This window comes from Lagenorhynchus albirostris, chromosome 10 (assembly GCF_949774975.1).
Source record: "Lagenorhynchus albirostris chromosome 10, mLagAlb1.1, whole genome shotgun sequence".
Classification (NCBI taxonomy): Eukaryota; Metazoa; Chordata; class Mammalia; order Artiodactyla; family Delphinidae; genus Lagenorhynchus; species Lagenorhynchus albirostris.
This window is the reverse complement of record NC_083104.1, coordinates 4,728,439-4,742,448: the sequence shown is the minus strand read 5'-3', so window position 1 is coordinate 4,742,448 and position 14,010 is coordinate 4,728,439. Positions and strand designations below refer to the sequence as shown.

Below are 14,010 nucleotides of genomic sequence, written 5' to 3'. Positions count from 1 at the left end.
TCCTCCTTTCTATACCGGCCTGTGCTTCTCTTCTCATAGCCCCGTTTCTCAGCATTTTCCTGTTCCTGTGGGGAATACTGGAGAAGGCTAGGGAGTTCAGAGGGGCCAATCACTGGGGCCATAATTTGCTCAGGCTCTTGCAATTGAGCTGCCTGTTTTGCAGTTTGATCATCTTTGCTGTTCTTTTGACTCGCAAGGGATCCACCCCTCTGATGGCCCCTGCAGCGGATTACTGTTACCTGGGTCAGGAGCTGCACTGCTTCTAAAAGAGCCAGAATCAAATCTTTATATTTTATGGGGGAATTTGTAGCGATTAACGTTGCTCTTTCCAAATGGCAGCATGAGCATGTAGCACGTGGAACCCATATTTACAGTCAGTAAAAATATTTAATTTCTTATCCGTCCCTAATTGCAAAGCTCTCATTAATGCAATTAGTTCAGCTTTCTGGGCTGATGTCTGTGGGGGGCAGGGCCTTGGCTTCGATTCCGTTCATCTAGACTAACTGGCATACCCCGCCTTTTGGGTTCCCATTTCTATAAAACTGCTCCTATCAGTAAACTGTTTGACCTCAGGGCTGTCAAGGGGCTCATCTAGATGAGACCTGCTGGAGCAAGTTTGTTCTATGGTCTCTTTACGCTGATGCACTAAGTCTCCACTCTAGACAGCTGGAAGCAGAGTCACAGGGTTTGGCACACCTTTAAGATAATGCCGGGGGCGTCCAATAGGAGGGCCTGATATCTTGTTAACCTTCCTCCAGTCAACCAATGATGTCCTTTGACTTCCAGCACAAATTGTACCTGATGAGGGGTTGACACGCCTAAGTGTTGTCCCAGGGTGGGCTTGGAAGCTCATTTACCGACAGGGATGTGGCCACTACTGCCTGCCGGCAGCTTGACCATCCCAGGGCCACTGAGTCCAACTGTGCTGAGAAGTAAGCCACTGGTCTCTGATCCGGTCCCAGCTTTTTGGTCAGGACTCGTGGTGCTATCCCTGACCTCTCACGAACGTGTAGGGTAAGGGGCTTGTGCGAATTTGGAAGCCCCAGCACTGGTGCTCTACTCACCGCAGTCTTCAGAGTCTTAAAGGCCTGCTGGTGGTCCTTATTCCGTTGAAGGGGTTCCCTTTCTTCTCCCTTTAGACCCTCACATAGGGGTTTTGCTATAAGGCTATAATTTGGAATCCAGATACGACAGAACCTAGCCATCCTGAGAAAGCCTCAGAGTTGCCTTTTTGTGGTTGGAGATAGTAATGCATTAATTGCTGTTTTTCAATCTATGGCAAGGGCTGGTGCCCCTGGGGTCAAACCCAATCCTAAATATTGAAACTGTTGCTGGTTGAAGATACTTTATATTGGTTGAAGATACTTTATATCCCCTTCTTGCCAGAAAATTTAGGACCGTAACAGTATTTTTATCTGAATCTTATTTGGTCTTACTACTTATCAAGAAATCATCAACATATTGTAGCAGAGTTCCCTTCTCAAGGCTCAATTCCCTGGGTTCCCTTGCTAACGTGTTTCCAGAAAGATGGGGGCTGTCCTGAAAACCCTGCGGAAGTACTGTCCGGGTGTATTGGGTAGCCTCCAGGTGTCAGGGTCCCTCCATTCAAAGGCATAAAGGTATGGAGAGTCTGGATTTAGGGGAATACAGAAAAATACATCAGTGAGGTCCAAAACAGAGCAATACTGCGTGCCCCCTGGCGCTTGGGTGTGGTGGGTGTATAGCTTTGACACCAGTGGGTGAATAGGGATGACGGCCTCATTCACTGCTCATAAGCCTTGCACAAACCAGTACTCCCTGTTAGGCTTCTGAACGGGGAGGATTGGGGTATTGCAAGGGGGCTGGCAGGGCCTAATGAGTTTGTGTTTTAGGAATTTGATGAGCAGTGGTTGGATTCCTCTCAGGGCTTCAGGCTTTAAAGGATATTGTGCGTTTTTTTTTTCCCCATAATCAAAACTCGATTGAAAAACTGACAGCCAGATAGAAGAATGCTGTTGTATACCTTACAGAATTAAACATAATTACATTATCTTGGTAGATTAACTGGAATTGCTGAACTGATAAGGCTTTCTGCGATAGAACACAAATTCAGGAAGTTGTGTGGAACATTAGTGTTGCTTTCTTCTAAACAAACACCCTTCTGTGGATCTGGCCTTTCCTCCTGTTGGCCGGCACAACACTGTTGAACAACCTACGTAAAGCACCACTGTCTGAGCACAGCTGAAAACCGTGGTAATCTTGTAGCAACCTGGACATTTTACATCCATAAAATAAGAATTTGTGCTTTGAACCAGCCGTTTCTTTTTTTTTTAATTAATTAATTTTATTTATTTACTTTTGGCTGTGTTGGGTCTTCATTGCTGCGCGTGGGCTTTCTCTAGCTGCAGCGAGCAGGGGCTTCTCTTCGTTGTGGTATGTGGGCTTCTCATTTCTCATGGCAGTGGCGTCTCTTGTTGCGGAGCACGGGCTCTAGGCGTGCGGGTTTCAGTAGCTGTGGCTCGCAGGCTCTAGAACTCAGGCTCAGCAGCTGTGGCACGTGGGCTCAGTAGTTGTGGCACACGGGCTCTAAAGCACAGGTTCAGCAGTTGTGGTGCACAGGCTTAGTTGCTCCGCGGCATGTGGGATCTTCCCGGACCAGGGCTGAAACATGTGTCGCCTGCATTAGCAGGCAGAGTCTTAACCACTGCACCACCAGGGAAGCCCCGAGCCATTTCTTTTTATGTTTTTTCTTTTCCTTTCCAAGGAAGGATCTTGGAATCGCTAGCCAAAGGCATGTTGATCCTTTCAGAAGCGCAGCCCATGCAGATCTCTAAGGCAACACCCCTAGCGAGCAGCACAAGACCAGGCACGTGGCATCTAAAGGATATTGTCTTTTCCAGGGGTATCTTTCCCCAGGCCTTAACCATATTTTTATTGGGGGAACAAGTTTTGCCCTTCCTGGCACCGAGGTATCTCAAACTGCAGGATCTACCGGTTCTCTAATTTCCTGGGGGATGTCTTGGGGAACATTTTGATGACCAGCAGGTGGGCCATCTGGGGCTACAAATAGATGCATTCTCTGTTTGAATTCTTTACCTCCTTGGATTCCCCTGTCCTAAGAATATACTAGCTCTTAATTTATTTAGCAAATTTCTTCTGAGGAGGGGGACAGGGCATTCTGGCATATACAGAAAGGAGTGAGTAATAATAATGGACCCAATTCCACAGGCAAGGGGAGACCTAAATTGCCTTACCTTTGGCTGCCCATCGACTCCCGTCACAGTACAATCACGGTTGGAGAGAGGGCCAGCTGGCCAAATCGGAAAAGAACAGGAGCCTCCAGTGTCTGCAAGAAAGTCAGTTCTCCTACCTGCCACATCAGGGGTGACCTAAGGCTCCCCTGGAGTGATGAGGATGGATCGAGTGGGATCTGGAGCCGGGCAGGCAGGCGCTCCGGCCCCCTCAGTCGGTGTGCAGGAATCTCTTATCCGAGAGATTTGCAAGGAACTGGGGCGGGGCAGGGTTGCCCCTAGGGCATCCCACAGGAGGGCCCTCAGGACATTCCCCTTTCCGGTGCCCCCTTCCAACAAAAGGCACACTGGTTCTGGCCTAGGCAGCTTCTTGGCGGTCTGTCCAGCCTTCTCGGCCCTCCAGGATCCCCTCGAGGTGGTGGATGGATCAGAGCAGCCAAAAGTTGCATTTTCTTTATTAGCCTCTTATTCTTATTGGTCTCCTCCGTTAAGTCTTGGTTGTTACAGACCTTGAAGGCATCCTCTACCAAGATTGACAACGGGGTTTGGGGCCTGGCCTCAAGCTTTTGTAATTTTCTCCTGCTATCAGGAGTGGCGATAAAATGCATGGCCAACAGTGTCCTCCCTTCTGTGGACTCAGAGTCTGTACTGGTGTCCTTCATGAATGCCTCTGTTGCCCGGCTCGGGAAGACTGCCAGATTTTCGTCTTTTTCCTGTGTAACCTCTCAGACCTTATCATAATTTAAAGGCTTCACCATATACCCTTTCCTTCCTTCTGATAGACAAGTAATATAATGTCTCATCCTAGCTTGGCTGCACAATCTCCACAGTCCCAGTGGGGGTCATGTTCTAGGATTGCATCCCCACCCACCTGATAAATTTGGTGGTGTGGATTGGTGGCCACCAGGCCATCTGCGTGTCCCCTGGCCTTTCTCAGTATGCGCTCCTTTTAATCCAGGGTGCGACAGTGGGCCAGAATAACCATGATGTCCTGCCAGGTGAGAGAGAATGTCAACCCCAGCCTGATAAATTCGTCCCTAAACTTGTCAGAGTTCTCTGAGAACCTGCCAAACCTCTCCTTACAGATTCGCAATGGAAAAGCCCACAAGGGTCAGAACCTGAGGGACTAGAGGTGGGAGTATTCCCACAGGGGATTTTTGGACATAGAATAAAGTGAGAGTAGTTACTCCTTAAGCTAAGGTGAAAAAAAGATTTCAAAAGTAAATACAGGAATTCACACGATCTTTTATCACAAGCAGCACTCCAGGACAATTTTGTTCTCCTAGAGAGAGAAACCAAATCCAGTCTTGCATCAGCCTCCTCTTAATAAAATCCATTTTCCTAATTAAATTTGACCCAACCTTAGAAAGTCCTGACCACATACAAAATTCTTTTTCCAATGATCCTTTTCTGCAAACCTTCTGCAACTTTGTGTAGCCATATTATCCTGTCCCTTATTCTTTCCATTCAGAAATAACCAGCCCTAGCACAAAAATCACTTTTTCCTTTTAATAAAATATATTTCTGTTCCTCATATCTTTTTTTTTAATTAATTTATTTTTTGGCTGCGTTAGGTATTCGTTGCTGCACATTGGCTTTCTCTAGTTGCGGCGAGCGGGGGCTACTCTTCATTGAAGTGCATGGGCTTCTAATTGCAGTGGCTTCTTTTGTTGCGGAGCACGGGCTCTAGGCACGCAGGCTTCAGTAGTTGTGGCATGCGGGCTCAGTAGTTGTGGCTCGTGGGCTCTAGAGTGCAGCCTCAATAGTTATGGCGCACGGGCTTAGTTGTTCCACGGCATGTGGGATCTTCCCGGACCAGGGCTTGAACCCGTGTCCCCTGCATTGGCAGGCGGATTCTTTTTTTTTTTTTTTTAAGTCTGGCAAGGATTTATTAGGAAGCTTATTAGTCACAGTGAATAAAAATCCATGAACAGAAGAACTGAGATCTCCAAATTGGCAACTGGGCTTACAACACTAGTTAGAAGCTAATAAATATTAAGGATGTCCCAAGAGGAATCTTATCTAAGTCCCAATCTTACCCTGACTACCCCAACAAACACAGAAACGATGCCCATGCTCTCCTCAGACTGCTTACCTGGTTAGCAGGAAAAAAGAACTTCTTCTCAAGCTATTACGCATTATCAGGAGACTCTTGCTCTTCTAACTATAACCATGGGACACTAGCGCACGACAGACAACTCCAAGCTGGGCAGCTTGACAAGAATGGTGACAGGTGACAGGGAGAAGGAGCACGCAGGGACAAGGACTTCTAGCTCGACACCCTCCTGGTGGTTAACACGTGGCAGGCGGATTCTTAACCACTGTGCCACCAAGGAAGCCACCCTCATACCTTCTTTTCTGAAAACACACATCCTACTTTCCTTAAGCAACCATGAACTGTCTTTTACATTAGCATTCCTTGATTGGAATATCTCATAACATCTAGAAACATGTATCTTCCCAAAACACAATTTCTTTCCTTAATGTGGTGCAAGACATGTGTCTAATAAACGCAAACATCTTTAGTTTCCCTCTCACAAGAAGACAAAAGTAGGTAAATACAGACCTGTTTAGCCATTGATGTTCCAGTATTTCATCTCATTTGAAATGGCCTGGATACTCGATGGACTCCTATCATTTGCCTTAATTTAGTTTTAAGTTACCAAAATTTGGAGGGACTATTGTAGATGGAAGTTTCCAAAACATAATTATTCCCATAGAGTTTATCAAAAAGTTTATCATAGTTAAATTTACTTAAAGGTTTAATCACATCAGGTCATTCTCCTTGATGACAGATTTTAAAACAGGAACAATATGTACTTATTGACTTTCAGTAACCCTAGGTACAAATGAAATATTATAATTAATGTTGATGACTCTAAAGACAGGTCTGTATCAATTAAACTGACAAGCTTAAGTTAGACAAGTTAATTTCTACAGAATCAGAGATCTCATAGTTTTCCCTCTTGAAATTAAAAAGGCCTCTTTTTTTCCCTCAGACTAGGGGACTACAGATGGATCAGGTAATTCTTGGAGCTCAGGCCGAATAGTTACATTGCAAAGGCAAAGGAGAGAAATGCAAGCCCCTCTCTCTTTTTTTTTTTTTTTTTTTTTTTGTTGTTCTTTAAAATCCCACCAAGTAACCCACGACTGGAGTTTCAGGCGATGTGGCTGTGTGTGTTTGTACTTCAAGGCTTAAATGCTCCACTGTGCTTTGGCAGAGACTTGCAAGAGCAGTTGGACAGACAAGACTACATAATACAAAGACACCAGTGACAAAAACTTAAACACACAAACAAGAAATCTTTAGGATTAAGGGTATGAGAGTGCAGGGCTGGGAACCGAGGGACAGGTGAAGGGAAGAGGGAAAGAAAAGACTGAAAGAGAGAGAGAGATTGCCCTTTCAACCCGCCCCCTGTGGGTATCTATTCAGGCACCAACCTGCGTGCTTCCAGAAAGAGCCAGTGAAGGAGGGAAGACCCTATCCACTGCCCGTTGCGGTGATCAAGCCTGGAAATCAGCCAGTTGTACATCATCTGTGGGAGTCTCACCCACGCATACACCAGTATATAGAAAACTGCTGCTTTAGCCCATTCCCAGTGGGACTTCTCCTTTTCCTTTTTTTAAACTTTTAATTTTCTGTTGGAGTATTGTTGATTAACAACATTGTGATAGTTTCAGGTGTACAGCAAGGTGATTCAGTTATACATATACATGTATCTATTCTTTTTCAAATTCTTTCCCCATTTAGGTTATCTTATAATATTGAGCAGAGTTCCCTGTGCTATACAGTAGATACTTGTTGGTTATACATTTTAAATACAACAGTGTATACATGTCAGTCTGAAAATCCCTAACTATCCCTTCCCCCAACCCTTCCCCCCTGGTAACCATAAATTCATTCTCTAAGTTTGTGAGTCTGTTTCTGTTTTGTAAATAAGCTTGTTTGTATCATTTCTTTTTAAATTTATTTCTTTAATTATTCATTTTTTTTCTGTGTTGAATCATCCTTGCCATGCACAGGCTTTCTCTAGTTGTGACGAGCGGGGCCACTCTTCACTGCGGCGCGTGGGCCCCTCACTGTGGGTGACTTCTGTTGCGGAGCACGGGCTCCAGATGTGCGGGCTTCAGTAATTGTGGCGCCGGGGCCTAGTTGCTATGCGGTACGCAAGATCCTCCCGGACCAGGGCTCGAACCCGTGTCCCCTGCATTGGCAGGTGGATTCCTAACCACTGCGCCACCAGGGAAGTCCAGTATCATTTCTTTTTAGATTCCGCATATAAGCGATATCATGCAATATTTCTCTTTCTCTGTCTGACTTACTTCACTCAGTATGACCATCTCTAGGTCCATCCATGTTGCTGCAAATGTCATTATTTCATTCTTTTTTTATGGCTGAGTAGTATTCCATTGTACACATGTACCACGTCGTCTTTATCCACTCCTCTGTTGATAGACATTTAGGTTGCTTTCATGTCTTGGCTATCGTGGACAGTGCTGCAATGAACACTGGGGTGCAGGTATGCTTTCAGACCATGTTCTTCTCTGGATATATGCCCAGGAGTGGGATTGCAGGATCATATGGTAGCTCTCTTTTTAATTTTTTAAGGAACCTCCATACTGTTCTCCATAGTGGCTGTACCAATTTACATTCCCACAAAAAGTATAGGAGGGTTCCCTTCTCTCCACACCCTCTCCAGCATTTATTGTCTAAGGGGACTTCTCTGGGCGGCAGGAAAATAAAGGTGAGAATATTGGGATGATCGGACTTCCAGCCACATGTTCAGGTTTGAACCTCTATCATTCTCATAAATCTCCTGTCAGGAGAGCCTGCTGGACCAGGATCTGCACTGTGTGAGGCGAGCCTCTCCCGCCTCTGCTTGTCACCTGTCGAGGTGAGCTGTTGCCGGCCAGAGCGAGCAGGTCTCACAAGCTGAGAGGAGTGATGCTGTAGCTGCCCAATGTCCACTCTCTTGGAAAGACAGGACAGAAGTAGGAGAGGACAGAGAGAGAAGCAGAGAGATTTCAGGAGGGGAAAAGGGACAAAGGGAAAGCGGGGAGGGAAAAAGGACAAAAGGGAAGGGAAAGAGTTGCCTGAATGAGGGTACTGAGGCCCCCAGGGGCCAGGAAGGCAGACTTACCAAATGAGGTGACCCTGAAACACGAGGTTCAGAAGCCCATTTATCACCCATGGGGAAGCTGTGTTCAGTGGTCCGGAGGTGCATAGATGCTCTTCTGGGAAGCGAACAATTGTCCCTTTGAGGTGTCACCACAAAGTATGTTACTGAACAGGGTTCTTGGCCTCCTTATCAATAGAAATTGATCAGTGGCCAGATAAGAAATTCAGGCAAAGGGACTTGCCTCGTGGGGCAGTGGTTGAGAATCCGCCTGCCAACGCAGGGGACACGGGTTCAAGCCCTGGTCCGGGAAGATCCCACATGCCGCAGAGCAACTAAGCCCGTGTGCCACAACTAGTGAGCCTGTGCTCTAGAGCCCACGAGCCACAACTACTGAGCCCATGTGCCACAACTCCTGAGGCTCGCGTGCTTAGAGCCCGTGCTCTGCAACAAGAGAAGCCACCGCAGTGGGAAGCCCATGCACCGCAATGAAGGGTAGCCCCTGCCCGCTGCAACTAGAGAGAGCCCGCGCGCAGCAACGAAGACCCAAGGCAGCCAAAAACAAATAAAAAAAAAAATTCAGACAAGGCTTTATTGGGACCCCTGCTGCAGCAGCAGGGGAGCGAAAACAAGTAACAGTTTCCCTTGCTCACTTGCTGAGGGAGGGGTGCAAACTGCTTCCGCATATGGGGTGGGGGGGAAGGGTGTGTCCAGGGGTCGGGCCACAGGGGGCGCTTAGGTGGTCTGCCCACCCCTTAGGTGGTGTGTGCAGGGGGCATGCGCAGTACCCTGCTTTTGCTCCCAGCTCTTCAGAAGTAGCAGTTGGGTTTTTGGTTTTTCTGATTCTTGTTGTCCATAATTTGCCCCACTGGGCATGTATGCAGTTATTTTTAGTCCCTTATAGTTTCTCTGTATGTAGATGTTTGAGGAGATGTCTGTCCAGGTGCAAGCACTGCAGCAGACGGTCCCAGGTCCCAGCCTGTCTCAGAGCTGTCACGCCAGGCCAGGCCCCTCCAGAAACCCTCTGACACTGCAGTTGGGGGGGCTCAGAGCTCATTAGGGCCCCCTCCCCACCACGGGAGATGGGGAAGTTTTTATTTGCAAGAGGAGAGTGAGACTCCAGAGGTCCTGACTAATCTCAGACTCTACTGATTAGCAGGCTCTGGCCCCAAAATGAATATTCTCAGACACTGGGCTCTTCCTGGCCAGGAGGCAATAGAGGTTGAATTTGATTAAGCCTCTTTACAATTTTTGCTGAGATCTAGAGTTTTCAGGTGGGTTTTTTCCCACTTTATTTTATTTTTTTAATTTTTATTGGAGTATAGTTGATTTACAATTTTGTGTTGGTTTCAGGTGTACAGTATACATATATCCACGCTTTTTTAGATTCTTTTCCCATATAGGTCATTACAGAGTATTGAGTAGAGTTCCCTGTGCTATACAGTATGTCCTTAGTAGTTACCTGTTTTATATATAGTAGTGTGTAAATGTCAATCCCAATCTCCCAATTTATCCCTCCTCCCTTTCCCCCCAGTAACTGTAAGTTTGTTTTCTACATCTGTGACTCTATTTCTGTTTTGTAAATAAGTTCATTTGTACCTTGTTTTTTTCAGCTTCCACATATGAGTGATATCATACGATATGTGTCTTTCTCTGTGTGACTGACTTCACTTAGTATGATCATCTCTAGGTCCATCGGTGTTGCTACAAATAGCATTATTTCGGTTTTTTCATGGCTGAGTAATATTCCATTGTATATATTGTATATATGTACCACATCTTCTTTATTTATCCATCTTTCCATGGACATGTTGATTGCTTCCATGTTTTGGCTATTGTAAATAGTGATGCAATGCACCTTGGGGTGCATGTATCTTTTTGAATAATGGTTTTCTCTGGATATATGCCTGGGAGTGGAATTGCTGGATGATATGGTAGTTCTGTGTTTTTGTTTTTGTTTTTTTTTGCGGTATGTGGGCCTCTCACTGTTGTGGCCTCTCCCGTTGCGGAGCACAGGCTCCGGATGCGCAGGCTCAGCGACCATGGCTCACGGGCCCAGCCGCTCTGCGGCATGTGGGACCTTCCCGGACCAGGGCACAAACCCGCATCCCCTGCATCGGCAGGCGGACTCTCAACCACTGCGCCACCAGGGAAGCCCTATGTTTAGTTTTATAAGGAATCTCCATACTGTTCTCCACAGTGGCTGTACCAATTTACATTCCCACCCACACTGTAGGAGAGTTCCCTTTTCTCCATACCCTCTCCATCATTTATTGTTTGTAGACTTTTTGATGATGGCCATTCTGACTGGTATGAGGTGAAACCTCATTGTAGTTTTGATATGCATTTCTCTAATAATTAGTGATGTTGAGCATCTTTTCATGTGCTTTTTGGCCATCTGTATTTCTTTTGAGAAATGTCTAGTTAGATCTTCTGCCTATTTTTTGATTGGATTACGTTGTTTGTTTGTTTTTTTGATATTGAACTGCATGAGCTGTTCATATGTTTTGGAGATTAATCCCTTGTCAGTCACTTCATTTGCAAATATTTTCTCCCATTTCATGGGTTGTCTTTTTGTTTATTTTTTCTGTGCAAAAGTTTTAAGTTTAATTGGGTCTCATTTTAAAAAAATTTGTATTGGAGTATAGTTGATTTACAATGTTGTTAGTTTCAGGTGTACAGCAAAGTGAATCAGTTATACATATACATATATCCACTCCTTTTTTTTTTTAAAGATTCTTTTCCTATATATGCCATTACAGATTGTTGAGTAGAGTTCCCTGTGCTATACAGCAGGTTCTTATAAGTTATTTATTTTATATATAGTAGTGTGTATATGTCAATCCCAACCTCCCAATTTATCCCTCCCCCCACTTATCCCCTGGTAACCATAAATTTGTTTTCTTTTTTAAAATCATTTACTTATTTATTTATTCTTGACTGTGTTGGGTCTTCGTTGCTGCGTGCGGGCTTTATTTAGTTGCGGCGAGCAGGGGTACTCTTTGTTGTAGTGCGTGGGCTTCTTATTGTGGTGGCATCTCTTGTTGCAGAGCATAGGCTCTAGGTGTGCAGGCTTCAGCAGTTGTGGCATGCGGGCTTCAGTAGTTGTGGCTTGTGGGCTCTAGAATGCAGGCTCTGTAGCTGTGGCACACAGCCTCAGTTGCTCTGCAGCATATGGGATATTCCTAGAACAGGGCTCAAAACCTTGTCCTTTGCATTGGCAGGCAGATTCTTAACCACTGCACCACCAGGGAAGCCCTTAAATTTGTTTTCTTTATCTGTGACCCTTCTGTTTTGTAAACAAGTTGATTTGTACCCTTTTTTTAGAGTCCACGTATAAGTGATATCATATGATATTTGTCTTTCTCTGACTTACTTCACTCAGTATGAAAACCTCTAGATCTATCCATGTTGCTGCAAATGGCATTATTGTGTTCTTTGTTATGGCTGAGTAATATTCCATTGTATATATGTAGCACATCTTTTTTTTTTTTTTTTTTTGGCTGCAGCACGCAGGATCTTAGTTCCCCGACCAGGGATCGAACCTGTGCCCCCTACATTGGGAGCACAGAGTCTTAACCACTGGACTGCCAGGGAAGTCCCCACATCTTCTTTTTCCAATCCTCTGTTGATGGACATTTAGGTTGCTTCCATGTCCTCACTATTGTAAATAGTGCTGCAATGAAACTGTTTTGATTACTGTAGCTTTCTAATATAGTCTGAAGTCAGGGAGCCAGATTCCTGCAGCTCTGTTTTCTTTCTCAAGATTGCTTCGGCTATTTGGGGTCTTTTGTGTTTCCATACAAATTGTAAAATTTTTGGTTCTAATTCTGTGAAAAATGCCATTGGTAATTTGGTAGGGATTGCATTGAATCTGTATATTGCTTTGGGTAATATAGTCATTTTCACAATGTTGATTCTTCCAATCTAAGAACATCTGTTTGTGTCATCTTTGATTTCTTTCTTTTCTGAGTACAGGTCTTTTGCCTCCTTAGGTAAGTTTATTCCTAGGTATTTTATTCTTTTTGTTGCAATGGTAAATGGAATTGTTTCCTTAATTTCTCTTTCTAATCTTTCATTGTTAGTGTATAGGAATGCAAGAGATTTCTGTGCATTAATTTCATATCCTGCAACTTTACCAAATTCATTGATGAGCCCTAGTAGTTTTCTGGTGGCATCTTTAAGATTCTCTATAGTATCATGTCATCTGCAAACAGTGACAGCTTTACTTCTTCTTTTCCAATTTGGATTCCTTTTATTTCTTTTTCTTCTCTGATTACTGTAGCTAGGACTTCCAAAATTATGTTGAATAATAGTCGTCAGGGTGGACTTCCTTGTCTTGTTCCTGATCTTAGAGGAAATGCTTTCATTTTTTCACCATTGAGATGTTTCCTGTGGGTTTGTCATATATGGCCTTTATTATGTTGAGGTAGGTTCCCTCTGTGCCCACTTTCTGAAGAGTTTTTATCATAAATCGGTGTTGAATTTTGTCAGAAGTTTTCCTGCATCTACTGAGATGATCATATGGTTTTTATTCTTCAGTCTGTTGATGTGGTATATCATAGTGGTTGATTTGCAGATATAGAAGAATCCTTGCATCCCTGGGATAAATCCCACTTGATCATGCTGTATGATCCTTTTAACATGTTGTTGGATTTGGTTTGTAGTATTTTGTTGAGGATTTTTGCATCAAGTTTCATCAGTGATATTGGCCTATAATTTTCTTTTTTTGTGGTATCTTTGTCTGGTTTTGGTATCAGGCTGATGGTGGCCTTGTAGAATGGGAGTGTTCCTTCTTCTGCAATTTTTTTTGGAAGAGTGAGAAGGATGGGTGTTAGCTCTTCTCTAAATGTTTGATAGAATGTGCCTGTGAAGCCATCTGGTCCTGGACTTTTGTTTGTTGGAAGTTTTTAAATCACAGTTTCAATTTCAGTACTCATGATTGGTCTGTTCATATTTTCTATCTCTTCCTGGTTCAGTCTTGGAAGGTTGTACCTTTCTAAGAATTTGTCCATTTCTTCCAGGTTGTCCATTTATTGGTGTATAGTTGCTTGTAGTAGTCTCCTTTTTCATTTCTAATCTTATTGAAAGGGGAAGCCTGTCCCTTTTTTCTCTGATGAGTCTAGTAAAGGTTTACCAGTTTCGTTTATCTTTTTAAAGAACCAGGTTTTAGTTTCATTGATCTTTTCTATTGTTATCTTCATCTCTGTTTCATTTATTTCTGCTCTGATCTTTGATTTCTTTCCTTCTCCTAACTTTGGGTTTTGTTTGTTCTTCTTTCTCTAGTTGCTTTAGGTGTAAGATTAGGTTGTTTATTTGAGATGTTTCTTGTTTCCTGAGGTAAGATTGTATTGCTATAAACTTCCCTCTTAGAACTGCTTTTGCTACATTCCATAGGTTTTGGATTGTTGTGTTTTTATTTTCATTTGTCTCTCTTAATTTCCTCTTTGATTTCTTCAGTGATCCATTTGTTGTTTAGTAACATATTGTTTAGCCTCCACGAGTTTGTGTTTTTTACAGTTTCTTTCCTGTATTTTTTATTTCTAATCTCATAACATTGTGGTCAGAAAAGATGCTTGATATTTCAATTTTCTTAAATTTACTGAGGCTGGCTTTGTGGCCCAGCATGTGGTCAGTCCTGGAGAATGTTCCATGTGCACCTG

General features: G+C 44.0%; 1 protein-coding gene across 1 annotated transcript; it reads right to left on the bottom strand.

Annotated features, from left to right (window-relative positions):
• Positions 1-1,996: 1,996 nt before the first annotated feature.
• On the bottom strand, positions 1,997-2,300 carry LOC132527823 (small ribosomal subunit protein eS27-like). The gene has a single exon (XM_060163863.1). The coding sequence runs from the start codon at positions 2,265-2,267 to the stop codon at positions 2,109-2,111; it is 159 nt and encodes a 52-aa protein (XP_060019846.1). The 5' UTR covers positions 2,268-2,300; the 3' UTR covers positions 1,997-2,108.
• Between the last annotated feature and the right edge of the window lie 11,710 nt (positions 2,301-14,010).